Raw genomic sequence first — 18,083 nt, 5'->3', positions numbered from 1 at the left:
AGGAGGGGTCGAGTGGGCCTACCTTAAAGGAACGCTTGTAGGCGTATGTGTCGATGCCCGTGGGTCCTCGGCGAGGCTTGCTGAAGAGCAGTAGCTCCTCAAAGAGGAAAACACGGCGCAAGGACTTACGGCGCCCAGCACGTACCATGAACTCATCCTGTCGCACCAGCTGACCCTGTTCCTTCAGGTTAACCTGCCAAGGTGGGGCCCAGTGAGTGCCCAGCCTCTCCTGCCCCCTCTCTTCACACCCACCGCACCTGCCCACCATGGCCTGGCATGACTCACATCACAGCCCTGGATGGCGTCCATAGCTAGCAGGTCATTGCCATGTCGCAACTGGAAGCGCACAAGGCTCTGGGCAGCCCGCAGGGCACTCAGCTCCTGCACAGCACCCCCGCAGGCCCTTGCCAGTTCCTGCAGCAGCAATGCATACTTGCTCATGCGCTGGATGGGCTTCAGCAGGTAGGAGGCCAAATCCAGGTGGTCCCCCAGTGCTTGCTGCTTGTCCTGCCAGGTGGGTAGGAGACCATCAGGTGGCTTCAAGGTATTTACTTCCTCCATCCCCTCCTCCCCTAGTCTCAGGCTCATCTACCTTGAAGAAGGAATGACCGAAGCTGGTCATCAGGGCATCAGAGCGAGGTTTATTCTTGCTGTAGAGTGCATACATCCCAAACTGCAACCTCTGTGAGGACACACAGATCAGTCCAGGTGCAAGGGGGCCAGATACCCTCAGCCTGGGAGGACCAAAATGCCAACAAATAATTCCCCGGGAAGATTCCCCCTGCAGATCCAGTCTGCCTGGCTTTGAATGAGGGGTAACCTGGAAAGAACAGGCACTGTGCCGAATGGGGCTTGCCCACAGGGCCTCTGCTCCTCCCACTGTCTTGGACCACCACTCTGGGCTCCCTCACCTTGGACTACTCCTTCTCTTGCTCACTACACTCAGCCACTTTGACCTGTCTTTTCCTTAACCACTGAGCCTCTTCCCTGCCCCAAAGCTTTACACTTGATCTTTCCTCTGGATAGAATGCTCTGAGTCCAGCCCCTCCCCTGGCCTCAGCCTCTCAAAGAGGCCTCTAACTGCCCCACCCCCCAACCCCACTACTAAATCACGATCATGTATATATCCTGATTATTTTCTTCCTGACCCCAACTACCATCTGGAATTACCTTTTTTACTTTTGTCTCCTCTACTAAACGTGATTACCTACAGGGACAGGGACCTTACTGGTCTTGCTCATAGCTATACCCAGCACAGACCCTGGCACCAGGCATGTGCTAAGATCTCTTTATCGAGCGTGGCAGAATCAGGTAGGGGCTGTGTGACCTGTGGGCTTACATGGCGCAGGAACGCATAGGCTACCCGGGATGGGTGCTGGGTACAGGCCTCCAGCTCACGCAGGAAGAAATGACAATGGAAGTCCCGCAGCTTCTCCAGGTTGCCAAAGAGGTGGGCACGCTGGCCACGGAGGCCCTGGGGCACATCGGGGCGATCCAGCTCAGGGAAGTAGTTCTCCACGGTGTAATCAAGAGCTCGGACATACTCCCGCTCTGTAGCCACCATCTCTGCCAATACCAGCTGGAGCCTACCAGACAGGTGGAGTCAAGATTCAAGACATCTCTCCTGCCACTGCCCTCCCTGCCCTGCCCTCTGCCTGCACCTGTTGGGGGTCGTGGGGTCAGAACTGCCTGGTGGAAGCATGGTAGGGGATGACCTTGGCTGGGCACCACCTTCAGCGTCTGGTCCGTGGGAAGCAGCCACAATAGCCGCATGGTGGCAGTGGTGGGCAGGCTCTCTGAGACTCTGCCCCAGATTCTGATCGAGGCTATATGCCTTCCTCAGGGGAGGGGTGGCAGATGCAGCAGGGAAACGGCTGACACACAGGCTAGCTGTGCTGCCCGTTGTGATCGTCGTCAGTGGTGGCTTCAGTGCAGCCTCTAGCTTCTGGTCCAGGGCCAGCCAGGTGTCCTGGCATCGTGCCCAGGCCCAGCGGCACTCCTGGCGAATGCCCTCGGAGCCCAACCCTGTGGCCAGAGCCCACATCTTTCGGAAGTGGGCAGGAGGCAAGTCAGGGTGCTTGGTCCAATGCAGCTGCAGCCGTTGCAGCACGACCCCTGGGCGCTCCTGCTCCAGCTCTGCCAACACCCTCTGCCCCTCCTCAGCCCATGTCGAGGCCTGTAACACCAAGGCCAGAGAGGCACTGAAGGCAGAGCCCACCAAAACCATTGAGCCTTTTCTTCTACCCACTCCCCCCAGCCCCACAGAATGATGGCTCAGGCCACACCCCCAGTGGTTGAATTTTGGGGTCAGACCAAAGACAAGGAAAGAGAAGAAGAGAAGAGACAGGATGTCCTGAAAGAGCTCAGGCTGTGGTGAAGCCAGGAAGCCACCCGTCCATCCCCACTGACCACCTGGAGCCAGGGACAGGACACCGCATCTACCTGCTTGAAAAAATGCAACAGCCTCTGAGCATCTGCCAGCCGCTGCCGCCGCTGGGCCAAAGCCCTGGAGAAGTCAGTCAGCTGGGCTTGCAGGGCCAGAAAGCGGGCCCCAGCAGCGCCCAGCTCAGCAGCCTCCCAGCCAGCCAGTGGCTGCAGAAACCTCTCCCCTCGCCGGACCTGCTCCTGGAGACAAAGACTGGGCTTAGCAAATCTGGGCCATGGTCTAGACCCTGAGCAGTCCTTTCCACAGATATCTACACGTCATTGTCGAGTCTCTCTTGTGACTGAAGACCCTCCCCCCACACTCCCATCCACTCCCCTGTCTCTGTGCCTCTCTACACAAACTTCCTGGAGGAATTACTCTCCTCGGTATCAGGTATCACTGTTTCTTCACCTCATCAGCCTAGTGCAACCTCACTGCCACCTCCATCCCCAGCAATTGTCAGGCTTCGTCTGACCATTGCTCAGCAGCCTCCAATCCTCTCTCTTACAGCTCCCCGACTCCTCCCCACTCACCCTATTCTCCTCCTGCTCCCCATCCCTCACCAGAGCCATTCAACACTGGTGTTCCTGAATACAGTCCACACTTTCTCTCCTCAGGCAATCTTATGTGACCGTCAAATATCATCCACACACCTATGTCCACCAAGTGACCCTGTATGGCCAGGTCTTTTTTCTGAGTTCCAGGCCAATCCCCATGGGTCTCAGTCCCTTATGGTCATCTCCAGAGCACACCCAAGACTGGACTGATGAATCCCCTTGCCTCAGAAGGCCCTTGTCTCCTGGTCGCTCTCTCAGAAGAGACGTCCACTCACCCCTACAACCTCCCTCTCCTTCTTTTTTTGCTTTTTAATTTTATTTGAGAAAGAGACAGCACACATGTGCAAGCATGAGAGGGGGGTGAAGGGAGAGAGGGAGAGAGAGAGAGAGAGAGAGAGAAAGAGAGAGAATCCCCAGCAGGGTCCACATAATGCAGTGCTCGATCCCACAACCCTGGGATCACGACCCGAGCCAAAATCAAGAGTCAGACGCTCAACAAACTGTGCCACCCAGGTGCCCCTTCCCTCTCCTACTTACCCCACATAGCAAATCCCGGCAATTTCTAAAATCAGTCTCCTCTGCCACCATCTGGCTAGAGAAAGCATCATTCCCACTGGGCCATTAAAATGCCTCTGTGGACTCTACATGTCAGTCCTTCAAATCACTGTCTAACCAAAAACTAAGATAATCTTCGTAGAACATGGATCTGATTGTGACTTTTCCACTTAAATTTTATACTGCTACGGGACCCAGCAATCTGGCCACTGTTTTTCCAGCTTCATTTTACCTCATCTTATTTCACTCTCTCTCCTTCTACTGCCCTGCATTTCAACCTCACTATCCTTCTTATGGCTCCTCAGGCAAGCCGTGCTCCTTCCTGCCACAGAACCTTTGCACATGCTCTTTGTTCCCTCAGCTGGGAATGTCTCTCAACCCCAATCCCTCTTTCTCCTGGTTAACCTATTCTTCAGCTCTCATCTCAAAAGTCAGTATCTCAAGAAAGCTAGACCAACACCCCTTCTGGGTCAGGTCTTTTTTTTTTTTAATTTTTTTTTTACATTTATTTTTCAGACAGAAGGAGACAGACCATGAACGGGGGAGGGTCAGAGAGAGAGGGAGACATAGAATCCGATGTAGGCACCAGGCTCTGAGCTGTCAGCAGAGCCCGACATGGGGCTCGAACTCACGGACCGTGAGATCATGACCTGAGCCGAAGTCGAACGCTTAACCAACTGAGCCACCCAGGCGCCCCTCAGGTCTTTTGTAATAAACTCAGAACCACCTACGTTCTTTCCGGAGCTTTTGCCTCAGTTTGCAATCACACATACGTGGCTCTGAACCTTTGACTACAATTGATGTCTGCTGGATTGTAAATTCCAAGAGAGAAATGGATAGATTTGCTCTCACCCATCCTGCATTCCTAGTCCCTAGCAAACTGACCCAATACCTAGGGAATAAACAAGTAACCAAACTCACCTGAGCAACCTGGTCCAGCTCCTGAAAAGGGCCTTGGGCCTGGAGCAGCATGTCCAGTGAGGGCTCCCTTAGCTCCTCAAGTGCTGGCCAGCCCACCTGCTGTAGCCATACTTCAATCTGGAGGGGCACAAACAGGGAAAAGAATGCTGCTGTGGGGTGAAGGTCATGCTTGAGATCAGAGGCAGGGCCCATCTGAGCAGATAGTTTCCCACCTGGTGCAGCCTGCCCTCCTGGGCCTCCAGAGTCTGGACCAACTCTAGTGCCTGTACTCGCCGGTTGCTCTGCAGGGTCAGTTGGTGCAGCAGTCCATCTACACGGCCAAAGAGCTCATCAACTTCATCCACTGCTGGCCTGGTACAGGGTACATGGTCTTACGACTCCTATTAGATGCCTTGTTTCACTCCACCCTGTCCTGGGACCACAATCCTGGCTGGTTCTGAGCCAGCCAGCTGAGTCCTTGGCATGGAATATGGTGGGCTGGGGCAAGAGCGGGGATCTGAGTTTGCGTCTACCTGTAGTCTGGGCTCAGGGTCACCTCTGGGACCTCTTGCTTCAACCATGCCAGCTCCAACCCCCCCTGGAACTGTAGCCATGCTAGCCAGGGTGAGTCTAGCACGTGCTGCATCAGGACTTGTGTCTGCTGGAGCAGCCGACCAACTTCCTATGATTAAGGGCAACAGTCAGTGGAGGTGAGCATCGGAGAAAAGGAGGAAGATAGGGAGCATCTGGAGAGGTGTTGAGGGGATACTCACCCCAGACTCCATGGGCTGGGGCACAGCCTTCATGCTCTCAATGGCCTCCTGGAGCAAGGCACAAACCACCTGGAAGCTTTGCAGTAGGGCTTCCAGACGCTGTGAACAAGGGTAGGCATGACCAGAGTAGTGCAGTGCTGGTCCCAGGCATCCTGGATCCCAGGCCACTGCAGCCAGCTTTGCACTGCTCAAACCAACCCAGGAGAGGGTCCTCTGCTGGCCAGGTTGCCTGCCACCCACCCTATGCCCTGACCCACTGCACTGACCATCCGGAAGTCCAGCCAGGTCTGGTGGCAGTAAGGCAGGCCTCCTCCCATTGAAGCTGGCAACCGAGAAGTGGAGATGTAGGTCAGCAGGCTCTGATGAGAGGCCAGCTGCTGCAGCTGCAAGAAAAGACGGTGTAATGGCTCCTGCCTGGTGGGAAAGCATCCCACCTCCACCCCTAGCCAAAATGGCTCAGTACCTGCAGCCTGGAAGGCACCTCCTCTGGCATCTTTCCCACCAGCAGCACCTGGTATACTGACCCTGGGGCTGCTTCCTGCAAGGAATTTGAGTTTAGCCATGTCCCCAACCCTATTTAAAAGGAATGGCTGAAGGCAGGAGAAGATACAACCCTGTACTCACTTGTAGTTGGCTGAGTCCCCAGAAGAGGGAAGAACTTGGGGAACAAACTCGGGCATCCACCAGCACGGTCAATCCCAGGGCCTGTACTTCAGGCCTAAAGAGGCAGACTTCAGTTAAGTATCTAATTCCCCAACCTTGCCACCTCCTGGCTCCAGCTCCCCCCAACCTCCTCTCTATAACCTGGGAATGCTTCGCAGGTAGAGCAGGAGGCGGATAAGTTCATGGCTACTGCACTTGGGGTAGAGCCAGGCTGGGCTATGGGCACACAGAAGCAGCACTGCCCGGCCTTCTACATCCCGAGTCCCTGTGGGGAGAAGATAATGAACACCTGCCCAATCAAGTCACCCCACTTCCACTACCTCCAGTCTCTCCCAACTACCTGGTAAGGTAGCCATGCCACTGGCCAGCAGCTCCCAGGAGAGGTCTTGGGCCAGGAGGTAATTAGCAGGCTTAGGGAGGCAAGATCCACTGGGGTCTTGGGAAGGAAAATGGCTTGGGTGTGCATTGGGCACTCACCCAGAGACCCCTCCTCAGACCTGGGCTTCAGCCTGAGTAGGGTCAGAGCCCTCCCCCAGTCTTGGTACCCATCTTTAGGAACTTCCACTTGACTTCCTTGGCCCAGCCTCCCTTACCTGGCTCCAGTAGTTCTGAAGATGTCTCAGATAAAGGGCCTCCAAGGTCCACAGGATCGCTGTCCAACCCCTCAGGACCCAAGCCAGCTGGCACTAACCTGTCTGGAACTTGGTCTCTTGCCAAGTCTCCCCCTCGACTATCACTCTTGCCCTGTGCGAGGCTGAGGTGGGAGGACACTGGACATGGGAGGCTCTCCACTCTAGATGGGGTGGGTTCCTCTAACTGAACTGAGGAACCTCCTAATGTGTCCCCCTGCCCTTCCCCCGGCCCATCTGCAGCCATCGGTCCTAGGGGTGACTGAAGATCCCCAGGCACGGAGCTGCCAAGAAGCCCTTCTCCCTGGGCTGTCCCTGCTGGTGATCTTGGAGGATTAGGGTCCTTAACCTGCACGTGGGGAACAGGTTCCTCCTCATCCCAGGCATCCCTGAAACTACACACAGCAAACCTCGAGTCAGTGGCGTGTCCCTGGGAGTCTGGGGACTTATCCCCAACTTCCAAGGGCCCTTCCATCACCCTCTCCTTAAGAGTAGGCCTGCTCAGGACAAGTGGGAGAGGGGCTGGGCCCTCACTGTGAGGCTTCTGCTCCTCCAGGAAATGGATTGAAGATGTTCCGGTAGGGCTCGGTGGGTGACCCAGATAGAAGGCACTAGGCCACAGGAGGGGCCAGTCTTGGTGCCCGGGTAGAGGTATAGCACAAATGCGCCTGAAGTTCAGGCCTGAAACGACAGAGAATGACAAGGATCTGTCCCCGCGCGTCCGTGCTCACACCAGCCTCAGCCAAGAGCGCCCCCACGCTCGGACGCGCACTCACCACCACGCTTGGCCGGCCTACGCATGTGGCACGCTCAAGGCGTGGGCGCGGGGCTGCCTCCTGCTGACGCCCGCCCGACCCGGCCCTGCCTCGCCGCAACACTCGCACGCCCCATCCCTCGCCTGTCTTTAGCCCTCACACCCCCGCACGCGGAACCGCGAAGCCGAGAAGCCGCACATCCGAGCCCTCGAACCTTCCACACCGCCCTGGACGGCGGGTACAGCGTGACGCCCAGGCGTCCACTGGCGCCGCCTCCTGGCCGCGGGGAGGGAACGCAGGGCGGCGGAAGACCCGGCACCGCGTCGCCCCCTAGGGGCCGGAGGACAGAGCTACATCCCACCCCCAGGCCCGACGGCAGCTGCCCGGACTCCAGTGAAAGCACTGAGGCGCGCGGCACTCGCAGCGTCCTAAGCCCGCCGCCGCCTCCTCCCACCCTCCGGGCCAAGCGGCTTGGCTCCACTCCCACCTTCGGGGCCCGCTTACTTGACTCGACTGCTCTATCGGCCCGGAGGAGCAACGACTACCAGCCCAGCCGTTCCAAGGTGCCCACTCTCCGGACTGCTGGAGAGCGCCGGAAGCGGTCGGCCCGCCGGCAAAAGTGGTGTAGATGCTGGAGGGTGCATGAGTGGGTGCCTGGGCCGGGAGGGTCGAGGGAAAGGGTTTTTGGGAGTGGGGGGAATCTGCTCTTGAATGCACGAAGTATGGGCGGGGGGGGGAGGGATGCCCCACTCTCTGTCAGCAAAACTGGGAGCATTCACAACTCAAGAGAAGAAAAGTGTGGGCCCAAGATCCCAGGAGTCCCCTGGAAAGAGAAACTTCCTAAGCCCAAACCAGCAGCTTGGGGCTGCTGGGAACCAGTAGGGGTATCTTCATGGAGGGTAGGAGGAAAGGGCCCCTCCTTTGCAGTCCTCAATCTTCTGCCCAGGCCCAGGCCCCAAGACACAGGTTTGTATGATTCCAAGACCAGATGGGGGACTGCTGTCTGGGCTGGAGGGAGGATGGGGGCAGGGAGGCCTCTGGGGTAGGAACTACCCAGGCCTGCCAGAATCCACCAGGCCCAGACCCTCCACTCTGGTGCATTCCTGTCACTTTCACCTACACCCCCTCCCCACAAAGTCCAGCCAAGGAGGCTGGGACTGGGGTCAGGGTCCTGGAGCCAGAGATACTAACCCAGGCCTGCTCTTGCACTTACCTTTTGGGTGAGCTCCAACAACTCAGTTCTCTTTAAGCCTTACTTGCCTGTAAAAAAAGAAAGTCATTCCTTTTTTTCCCCCTGGGGTTGCCACAGGACTCGGAAAGACCCTCCCATATGTCAATGTCCACTCGCTGCCAGCATTTGGGCTATATTCATGCCCTCCCCATCATTTCACCCTCAGTCAGGGGATCCTGAACTGGTGAAAGTTACCTGGAGACTTGACCTGTGAGATCCCTCCCAGCTCAGAGGTATGAGGTCCCTTTAGGGCATGTGTGCCTGGCCTGACACTCCCCAAAATTTGTGGGAAGATTGTAAGAAGGTAGGCTGGGTGGCCAGAAGAACACACTGTGCCCACAACATGCTCTGGCCCTTGGTTCCTGGGAGGGGAGGGGGCAGTGGGTACAATGACTTCCTTGGCTCTGAAGCATCAGCCTGGAAGTTGCCGGAGGAGCAAACCAGAGTGTCAGAAGCAGGCACGGTGGGAACAGCATCCTGCCCACCCCATCCTAGCTGCCACATCAGCCTCCAAAGTCCAGATTCTCAGACCACATTCCTAGGAGCCTTCTTCATGAGCTGATCTGGCTGCCAGAGGAGCTTTGGAATTGTCCTGCTCCATCCCCAGCTCCCAGCCGGGTCCTCTGGTCCCACCCTCCTAGAGCTTTAGTGAGCATCAGGACCAACCTTGGCTCCCTCCCCAACTGTCCCAGGGCCGCCCCATTGAGTCATTGCCTCCTGCTCCCTCCCTCTCCTTCTGTTGCCCGCTGTCTGCCCACCTCCAGCCACCAGCCAGGCCTCCTAAGAGCCCTAAGAGCTGGGGAGACCTGCTGGCAGGCACACATACCCCTTCAATACCAGAAGCAGGTAAGAGTCCCCAAGCTACAGGCCATAGCTGACCCCAGCACTGCTGGGCACAGGCAGGCAGATCGAGGGTCAGGGTCAGGCCTTAGTTTATTCACTCCACAATACAATGTGCACTGTAGCTACATGAAAAGAGTGTTGTCACTTCTGTACTTCCAGCACTTAACATATGGCCTGGCATAGAACAAATGCTTAGGGGCGCCTGAGAGTGGTCACGTTACTCCTGTCCCCATGAGGCTCCCTATCCTTGAGCCAGATGTAAACCAGAGTCACAAATAGATTCAGAGGCTCAGTCTGAAAAGGAAACAGAAAAGGCAGAGAGCTGCAGGATGCACAGTCCTAGGATGGCAAAGATATAGATAGAAATGGGGACATACTGAGGCCTAGAGGGGAACACTGGGGGCTGGACCTGGAACAAGCCCAGGCTGCTGACCACAGGAGGCTGTATGGGCTGAGTTTGCAGGACTGAGCAGTGACTCATGGGGCCCATCTCTGTGGCTCTGCTGGCAACAAAAACTACTCACAACAGCTTTTTCCACTGAGATCATAAAATAGGGTTGGACCTCCCTCTCTTGCCCCTTCCCTAGCCTTCCCTCAGCCTCCCATTCCTTGCCAACATGAATCAATCAAAAACAGGAGAGGGGCTATGAGCCTAGTGATAAGAGACCCAAAGTCATTGCACTCACTCCATCCCAAAACTTGCACAGTCTCTTAAGTACTGCCCTAGATAGCAAGGGTGACAATATCCCCAAACCTTCCAGATCTTTCTCACTTTGGGCCAAAATAAACTCCAAACTCCATACTGGCCTGAAAAACTCATCTGATCACAAATCTTGTCTGTTTCCTCTACCTGGAAAGCCCATGCCCATCTCCCCTGGTCAAAATCCTTCTTCCTTCAAGGTCTGGATGCAGCTCAGGGTGCCCTGAAGGCCATGTCTGCCATCTTGCCCAGTTAGGTGGTGAACCGCAGACAAGCCCCTGACTTGCTCACTCTCCTACATCCCAGGTGCCTGCCTCTCCCTGGCTGTGTTCACCTGCTTTCTCCCCCTCTATCTCTGACTAACTCTGTCTTCCTGGCTGTCCCACCATCCTTAGTTACCCAGGACCAAGCCAGGAGCCGCCTGTACCCTCTCACCTACACCTTTGGTAGTGTGATTGTGTGAATTTGACTTCTACTACGTTTCTAATCTAGAAATTCTCAAAGGATGTGGTCTCTGTTGTCTCCCTTGAAGGGAGCTGATTAAGATTACAGATTTCTGAGGGGTACCTGGGTGGCTCAGTCAGTTGAGCATCCGACTCTTAATTTCAGCTCAGGTCATGACCTCACAGTTTGTAGGTTCAAGCCCTGCATTGGGCTCTGTGCTGATGGTGCAGATCCTGCTTGGGAATCTGTCTCCCTCTCTCTCTGTCCCTCCCCTGCTTCTGCACGCATGCTCTCAAAATAAATAAACTTAAAAAAAAAAAAGATTACAGATTTCTGGGTCTGCATAGCCTTGCTGAGTCAGAACCTTAGGGCAGGCCCAGGAATCTGCATGTTTGACAGATTTTCAGTGATTGTGATTCTAAAGTCTGAGAATGGCTGCCTGCCCTCTCCAGCGTCTTCATGTCCCCAGGCTGCTTGAACAGATACAGGCCTCCCATCCCCAGCCTTCTTTTCTACCAGTCCATCCTCTACCTGGGCTTTCATTCATTCCATCTGACACCAATTGCATTTGAGCTCCCAAAAAGCACATTACTGCCCACACCACACTCCAGATCACAATTCTCCCAGATCAACTTTCTGCCACCTCCGAAATTCAGCAGTGTCACCCCTCAAGCCTTTGTGTCCCTGGCTGGTCTTTCCAGAGTACAACACCCACTGCTCCTAGCTTTTTGCCATGTGTGCTCTGGGCGTCCTTTGTTTATGCTGTTCTACCTGGAATGCATCCACCCAGCTTTGCCTATATTGTCTGAATCCCTACACACACTCTCACCCACACTAGCTCCTCCCAAAGCCTTCCCAAATCTCCTCAGGGCCCCACAGCACTTTCCTTGCTTCTTGCCTTGCGATATAAGACCTGTAGTGGCATGGGGTGCCCAGGTGGCTCAAAATACTTCTTGGGGTACCTGGGTGGCTGTTGGCTGATTTCAGCTCAGGTCATGATCTCATGGTTTGTGAGATGGAGCTTTGCATTGGGCTCTGTGCTGGCAGCATAGAGCCTGCTTGAGATTCTCTCTCCCTTTCTCTCTGCCCCTCCTGAGCATGTTCTCTCAAAATAAACTTAAAAAAAAAAGACCTGTAATGGCAAACATTTATGATCCCTTACTGTGGGCCATGCTGTGTACTAGATTCTTATTTTGTCATTTCATCCTGACAGCAAACTTATAAAATAACTGTTATTCTGTCTTAGAGATGAGGACACTGAGGCTCACAGAGTATATGTAGCATGCCTAAGCTGACATAACTGGTAAGTGACAGTGGACTGTTTAACTACCAGGCCCTATCACTGCCAAGTATAAACAATGTGAGGGCAAAGCTCAAGTCACTCCTCCTTCCATTTTCCCATTCATAACACAGAAAAAGTAAACGCTTGTTGACTAAATATGTAACCTTCACAGCATCCAGAGTCCTTCAGATCTATAGAAACAGAAAGTAAGTTAGTGATTACGTAGGGCTGGGCAGTAGGGGATGAGGAGTGGCTGCCAATAGGCACAGGGTTTTCTGGGGATAATTAAAATGTTCCAAATTTAGATTGTGATGAGGGTTGCACAACTCGTAAATATATTAAAAACCACCAATCTGTATATTTTAAATGGGTGAGTTTCACGGTATATTATATACTATATGTTATATAACTATATGTTATATATATAGCATATGTTATATCTCAATAAAGTCAGATATTTTCTTAAAAGTTCTTCAGACACAGTGGAAATTAAATTTGGGACTGCTATTACCTAAGGGTCTCCTTTCTGTTCCTAGATGTTTTTGGACCCCACACTACCTAATTTGTAGTGTAAACTCACAGGGTAACCAGCTCCCTGGATATTGGCCTCCCATCTGCCATGTGCAGAGTATTTCTGTTTATTTGTCCTACACCTGCCTCCGGGTTTTCAAGGAAGGCTTATCTGGTCCCAGTATGTAGTGGCTGCATCTTTGGGTACCTGGGGATCTATCTTCTGGGGTCTCTTTCCCTGCTGGTCTCCCCATTTTCTGTGACCCTGTGCCCATACAGTGATCCCTGGACTACTACTGCAGCCCCCCTGCTCAGGGGACCATATTGGGAAGGGAGGAAGGAGAAGGGAAGAGGGCCAGCACGCCTAACAGTCCTTCCCAGGATCCCCCTCCATTCACTATCCTAAAAGCCCCAAGGCAGGAAGTTGCAAGTTTCTGCTTCCCTCACTAGATACCCCAGTTGCTCCCACCCCCACCCCTAGAGCCACCCCCCCATGGACACAGGACACCCATCCATCTGAGAGATATTTAATGTGTCTCAGGTTCAAGATACAAGACACAAAGCAGGTATTAACCCCAGGAAAGTTACCTGCCACCCAGTCAGCCCCCTTATTACTTCAGCCAGGCATTCCAGCCCCCAGAGAAGTGGAGTGGTGGCCCTGGAATACCTGGCTTCTTTCCTATTTGGGGAATGTCAAGGTGGTAGTGCCCCAGAGGCCACTATCTCCCCTCCTTAGAAAATATAGACCCAGAGATCTGAAAGTTCCAGACTTGGATGCAGAGCAGCATATCTTCAGAGTGACCCCTGCCAAGAAACAGCCCTGATCTGAAGCCAGGCCCAGCCCTGTGGCCTCGATCCTGTAAAAGAAAGAACTATGGCCCCAATAAATGTCAGCAAAGTGTAGGAGATAAAGCAAGAATTGGACACAGATTCCCACTGCCCCTCAAAAATTGGCTATAGGTAGCTGACCCAACAGGTAACAAAGCCTAAGGTTGAGACCTGCTCCACCTCCCACCCCAGTGCCTCTGAGGACCAGCCCCTCAAGGAGCCTCATTGCCAGGGTACTGTCCTTGAGCTGGTGCTGGGGTGAGTGAAGGGCAGGAAAGGCCAGCATTAGCTGTGGAATGATGCCTTGCTTTGGGGGCAGGAACAGCTGCCTAGAGTGACTCCCGGAGGGTCCACTGGGGAAAGAGCATCAGCTTCCCAACTGGGTGGGCCTAGCTCCTAGAAGCTCTGGACTGGGTCTTTAGCCAGGGTAAGGGCCTTAGTGAAAGGGAAGATGGCAGGAATTAGGAGCAGGGAGGGTAGTGAAAGTGTCGCTGTGAGGACCAGCCCAACAGCCTTCTGACCTGCCACAAGGAAGCCCAGTTGCTAGTTCAGGCTCCTCTGGCCCCCTGTCAGGCTAAGTGGGCTCCTCTGCCTCTGCCTATTGCCCAGGGAAGACTTCCCATGGGGGATCCAGCCTCCTACTCCTCCTTGAGTCTTGGGCTACAGCCGGCTACCTTTGTTGAACTGGATGCACCAGTGGGAGTTGGCTGTGCCTGGACTAAGATGGGTGTGGTCCTCATATCCCATGAGGGGCTGTAGCTCCTGCTGCTGGGGGATGTCAGCGCTGCTTTCACTGCGAGAGCGGCCAGCTTTGGCCAGGCTTGGGGGAAAGGCGAAGCTAGGGCGTGGATCATACGGCAGGTTGAAAGGGTGCTGAGGCTCTTCAGCAGCCAGTGGGCAAGGAGGCAAGCGGGTCACAGTTGGGGCTTGGGTACAGGGTGGGGATGCCAGGCTCTCCAGGGATGAGATGCTTTGGTTCCAGCCTGTCTGCATGTCCACAGGCACAATCTTGGTGGTTTCCGAGGACACGTAGACTGCCAGATCTCCCTGCCCACTCTTCCAGGGTAGCTCCTTCTCTGCACAGGTTGGGGAGGGGGGGATGATGCGTGGGCTTGGGCACACCTCAAGGCTCCCTAGGGACAGAGAATACACACGAACTCATTAGTAACACATTGGAATCCTTCTCAAGTATAACTGCATTTTCATAAATAAATTCATTCCACATTTGCCTTATTACATCCATTTGTGTAATTAGTTGATGAATGCCTTGCCGAGGGAAAGCACTATAGCTGGTTTTGCTCTCATTGTATCTTCAGCACCTAGAACAGGCCTAGGCACATAGTAGTTGCTTGGCAAATACTGACTAAACAAATGAAAATAACTAAAGCAAGAGAAAGCAGGAGCCAGGCAGGAAAAAAGCGCATCTGCGATCAGCCCTCACCGAGTTGTAGCACTGGCATAAGAAACCATATCCTGCCAGGCCCATCCCAGAGGAGACAGCAATGAGGGTGAGGAATATCTCGAGGCTCTACACCAAAGGCTTTGGTGCTGGACACCCTGCCTAAGCACCCATAACAGCCCTTTGGTGGGACAGAGCCCAGGAGTGTGAGCTCATGCAAACCCAATAGTAGGCTAACACTGTGCCACAAAGGGGACCTGAGCCAGGAGTCCCAGGACTGCTGGCAGCCAGGATGGAAGACTGGGCCACTGCATGGCAGGAAGTTGGAGGTTCTGAAAGAGGAAACCTGGGAAAGAGAAACCCCTGGACACCTACCGCCCCCTGCTCTCCAAGTCAAGCATGATGCCTTGCGTATAACAAGTGCACATACATACCTGCTCATTGATAAAGTCCTGAGCTGTCAAGTACAGTATGAAATGTATTGATGCTGTGATTGGAAGTAAAACTACCTCTCTTAAAAGACCCAGAATATTACATTTTCACAACAACGACCAAACTAAAACAACAAAAGAATTCAGTCTTCACCTTTGGAGGATGCTTCATTGGTTTGAAAACCGATTAGTGAAAGGAATAAAATCAAGCATTTATCTATTCCAGTATGAACTGTACCTCAAAGTAACAAAGTCATTGACGAGAAGTTTTTTTAATAGAAGAACTGCTAGTAACGCAGACGAAAAAACAATGTAGAATATGACCACTGTACAACCCTGGATGAAATGTTGGATCTAGCAATGATCATCAGTGACTGCTAAGACTGGTGAAACACTGATGGCGAACTTCATAATGGACGGGGCTAACATCTGAACCCAACGATCAATATTAACCTCACAAAAGAGAAACAGTGACATGGATGTGTTTCCTGATGTGATACAAACTACACCATCACTGCCTCTCAAGTAAGTATTCTTACCAAAACATCTAAACGGAAATCTGATCTAGATTTAATTGCTGGTTAAGGAATATTAAGGAAATATAAGGCATGGTGGAACATATTAAATTATGCTTTGGGGATGCAATCAGCAAAATCCAGACAAGGAAAGACTGTGGGACAAATAACCAGATTATTTCAATAAATACATTGGAGGAACACCTGGGTGGCTCGTCGGTTGAGCATCTGACTCTTGATTTTGGCTCAGGTCATGATCTCACAGTTGTGGGACCAATCCCTGTGATGGGGTCTGTGGTGTAACACGGAGCCTGTCTGGGATTCTGCCTCTCCCTCTCTCTCTCTCTGCCCCTCCACTGCTCACGTGCGTGCATATTGTCTCTCTCAAAATAAATAAATAAATAAATAAATAAATAAATATTTTTTAAGAAGAGCCTTTTATTTAAAAAAAAAAAAATTTTTTTTTCAACGTTTATTTTTGGGACAGAGAGAGACAGAGCATGAATGGGGGAGGGGAAGAGAGAGAGGGAGACACAGAATCGGAAACAGGCTCCAGGCTCTGAGCCATCAGCCCAGAGCCCGACGCGGGGCTCGAACTCACGGACCGCGAGATCGTGACCTGGCTGAAGTCGGACGCTTAACCGACTGCGCCACCCAGGCACCCCAAGAAGAGCCTTTTAAAAAGGTAATAATGAATAAATAAATACACTGGAAGGGGAAAAAGGAGGTATGGGGACCTGTGAATCAGGGCTTTTCAAACTTGACACCACTGACAAGATGGGACACAGATACTTTGTTGTAGGGCTGTCCTGTGTATCACAGGGTATGTAGCAGCATCCCTGGCTTCTACCCACTACATGCAAGTGCACCTCTTCAGCTGTGGCAACCAAAAAATGTCTCCAGATATTGCCAGATGTCCCCTGTGGGCAAAATCACTCCACTACCACCCCCTTGAGAACCATTGCTGTAGGTTAAAAGAGACTTATCAACCAAATGTCATGTGAGGGCCTTATCTGGATTTTTATTTTAACAAACCTACTGTAAAAAAAAGAATATTAAGACAATCAGGGAAATTTGAACACTGGATATTTGACGACAGGGACTTTAGATATAACAATAGTACTGCAGTTGTATTTTTTAAGAAGAATCCTTATCTTTTAAAGATGCATGCTTAAGTATTTATTGACAAGGTGATATATTTGAGATTTGCTTCAAAAGAACCCAGTGAAGAGAGGGGCATAGGTGAGGGGAGAGATGAAATAAGATTGGTTAGGAGTAGGTAATTATTGAAGCAGGGTAATAGGCAGTTAACTTTATGATTCTATTATATATTTTGTTATTTTCTATAAGAAGACATTTTAAAACGACACCTGAGGATGCTGGAGCCAACCAGCAATGATATGAGTAAGTTAGGTCTCCACATATGGAAACATGTATGTATTGTTTTTTATCTGCTATAATGCCATTTTGATGAATTCAGGCTCCTCCCCCAGGTCAGGCGGCCACTTTCACCAGGTGCTCTCTACCTGAGGGCAGGTGCGCTGAGCATGAGTCACAACAGAGCCTGGTGTTAGGTTTGCTTGTCACCTCATATTCCTAGCTAGACTGTAAAGGGAGGCAATGAGGCAGTGAAAAACGTGTAGGTTTTGGGAGTCAGATGGGTCAGGTTCAAATTCCAGTTCTGCTGTGGGTTGCTGGACAAATCCTAAGTCCCTTTTTCCTCTATGAACTCAGTTTCCCCACCTTGGTTATTGTGAGGATTGAATTAGATCAGGTATGTCAGATTTCTGATATAAAGGAGATGCTCAGGAAATGCTGGTTGGTAAAGAAATGAGTAGGAAAAGGGAGTTGTCTGGAGGAAAGGCCATGCGTGAAGAGGGAAGAAGGCAGCTGCACAGCTCCTGCTTGCCCCAGGTGGGGGTGGGGGGCTGGGAGGAAGCCATTACCTGAGACCTTGACCTCTTGGAGAACCTCACTGGTGGCCCGAGCCACAAAGATGATCCCCTCGTCGTCCTCCTTCTCTGTCTCCGAACTGTCACTCTCTTCCTCCTCCTCAGACTCCACAGTTAAGATCACAGCAGCTGGACAGGGACAAGAGCTGAGTGGGGGTGGCCAGCCCAGCAGCTGCCTCTTGGTACTGCACGACGCCAAACCAGCTCCCTGTCCACCCAGGCAGAGCCCATGGCTGGCAGAGCCTCCCCACCTTATCCTCTGGCTCTTTCAGCACTAGACTAGTGGGTTGGGCTGAAGAGGAAGCTAAGTGGGGCTACAGAGCCCTAGGAGGCCACCAGAGAAAGCAGAGTCTTCAGAGGAAGCCAGGAGGGAAGTCATACTTTCTAGCTCCTCCATCATCTTCTCTCAGCCCTGAAGCCCCATCATCAACTGAAAACATGAGCGTCAGGAGAGCTGGAAGACCCATCAATGCTCAGCTCATCCAAAAAACTCCTGGTTTTGTAGGCAGGACACTGGGCCCCATGGGTGACCCATCCTTCAAGCTCCCCCCTTCTCCATGACACCTTCTCCCTGTCCTTAAGGCCTCTAACCTGTAGTTATCTACTAGATACCTCCTGTCACAAATTAAGAACTGCTTAGAACATGTCCAGCTTTGAAATCAGGTAAGCCCAAGAGGTCCCTGAGGGAAGG

General features: G+C 52.7%; 2 protein-coding genes across 11 annotated transcripts in view; both read right to left on the bottom strand.

Annotated features, from left to right (window-relative positions):
* PLEKHG4 (pleckstrin homology and RhoGEF domain containing G4) overlaps nucleotides 1-8,520 on the bottom strand; it is a 36,090-nt gene extending 27,570 nt beyond the window's left edge. For 2 of the 3 annotated variants that reach the window (XM_045443034.1, XM_045443036.1), the window contains exons 1-18: nucleotides 8,471-8,519; nucleotides 7,472-8,080; nucleotides 6,467-7,183; nucleotides 6,214-6,309; nucleotides 6,015-6,138; nucleotides 5,835-5,928; nucleotides 5,674-5,748; nucleotides 5,477-5,593; nucleotides 5,211-5,309; nucleotides 4,971-5,119; nucleotides 4,671-4,809; nucleotides 4,459-4,575; nucleotides 2,443-2,625; nucleotides 1,662-2,176; nucleotides 1,340-1,586; nucleotides 593-682; nucleotides 286-507; nucleotides 23-193 (exon numbers count right to left, since the gene is read on the bottom strand). In XM_045443034.1, coding sequence (XP_045298990.1) covers nucleotides 23-193; nucleotides 286-507; nucleotides 593-682; nucleotides 1,340-1,586; nucleotides 1,662-2,176; nucleotides 2,443-2,625; nucleotides 4,459-4,575; nucleotides 4,671-4,809; nucleotides 4,971-5,119; nucleotides 5,211-5,309; nucleotides 5,477-5,593; nucleotides 5,674-5,748; nucleotides 5,835-5,928; nucleotides 6,015-6,138; nucleotides 6,214-6,309; nucleotides 6,467-6,977 — 2,949 coding nt within the window. In that variant the 5' untranslated portion in view covers nucleotides 6,978-7,183; nucleotides 7,472-8,080; nucleotides 8,471-8,519. Of the gene's footprint in view, nucleotides 1-22; nucleotides 194-285; nucleotides 508-592; nucleotides 683-1,339; nucleotides 1,587-1,661; nucleotides 2,177-2,442; nucleotides 2,626-4,458; nucleotides 4,576-4,670; nucleotides 4,810-4,970; nucleotides 5,120-5,210; nucleotides 5,310-5,476; nucleotides 5,594-5,673; nucleotides 5,749-5,834; nucleotides 5,929-6,014; nucleotides 6,139-6,213; nucleotides 6,310-6,466; nucleotides 7,184-7,471; nucleotides 8,081-8,470 lie in introns of all 3 variants that reach the window. The other variant, XM_045443035.1, reaches the window with a different exon arrangement.
* Nucleotides 8,521-12,778: 4,258 nt separating this feature from the next.
* SLC9A5 (solute carrier family 9 member A5) overlaps nucleotides 12,779-18,083 on the bottom strand; it is a 31,545-nt gene continuing 26,240 nt past the window's right edge. For 7 of the 8 annotated variants that reach the window (XM_045443048.1, XM_045443042.1, XM_045443044.1 and 4 more), the window contains 2 exons: nucleotides 17,387-17,521; nucleotides 12,779-14,228 (listed from right to left, as the gene is read on the bottom strand). In XM_045443048.1, coding sequence (XP_045299004.1) covers nucleotides 13,756-14,228; nucleotides 17,387-17,521 — 608 coding nt within the window. In that variant the 3' untranslated portion in view covers nucleotides 12,779-13,755. The remainder of the gene's footprint in view (nucleotides 14,229-17,386; nucleotides 17,522-18,083) is intronic. The other variant, XM_045443050.1, reaches the window with a different exon arrangement.

The sequence above is a fragment of the Leopardus geoffroyi genome, chromosome E2 (assembly GCF_018350155.1).
Source record: "Leopardus geoffroyi isolate Oge1 chromosome E2, O.geoffroyi_Oge1_pat1.0, whole genome shotgun sequence".
Classification (NCBI taxonomy): Eukaryota; Metazoa; Chordata; class Mammalia; order Carnivora; family Felidae; genus Leopardus; species Leopardus geoffroyi.
Note: the sequence above shows the minus strand (reverse complement) of the source record. Positions and strands in the feature narration are given on the sequence as shown.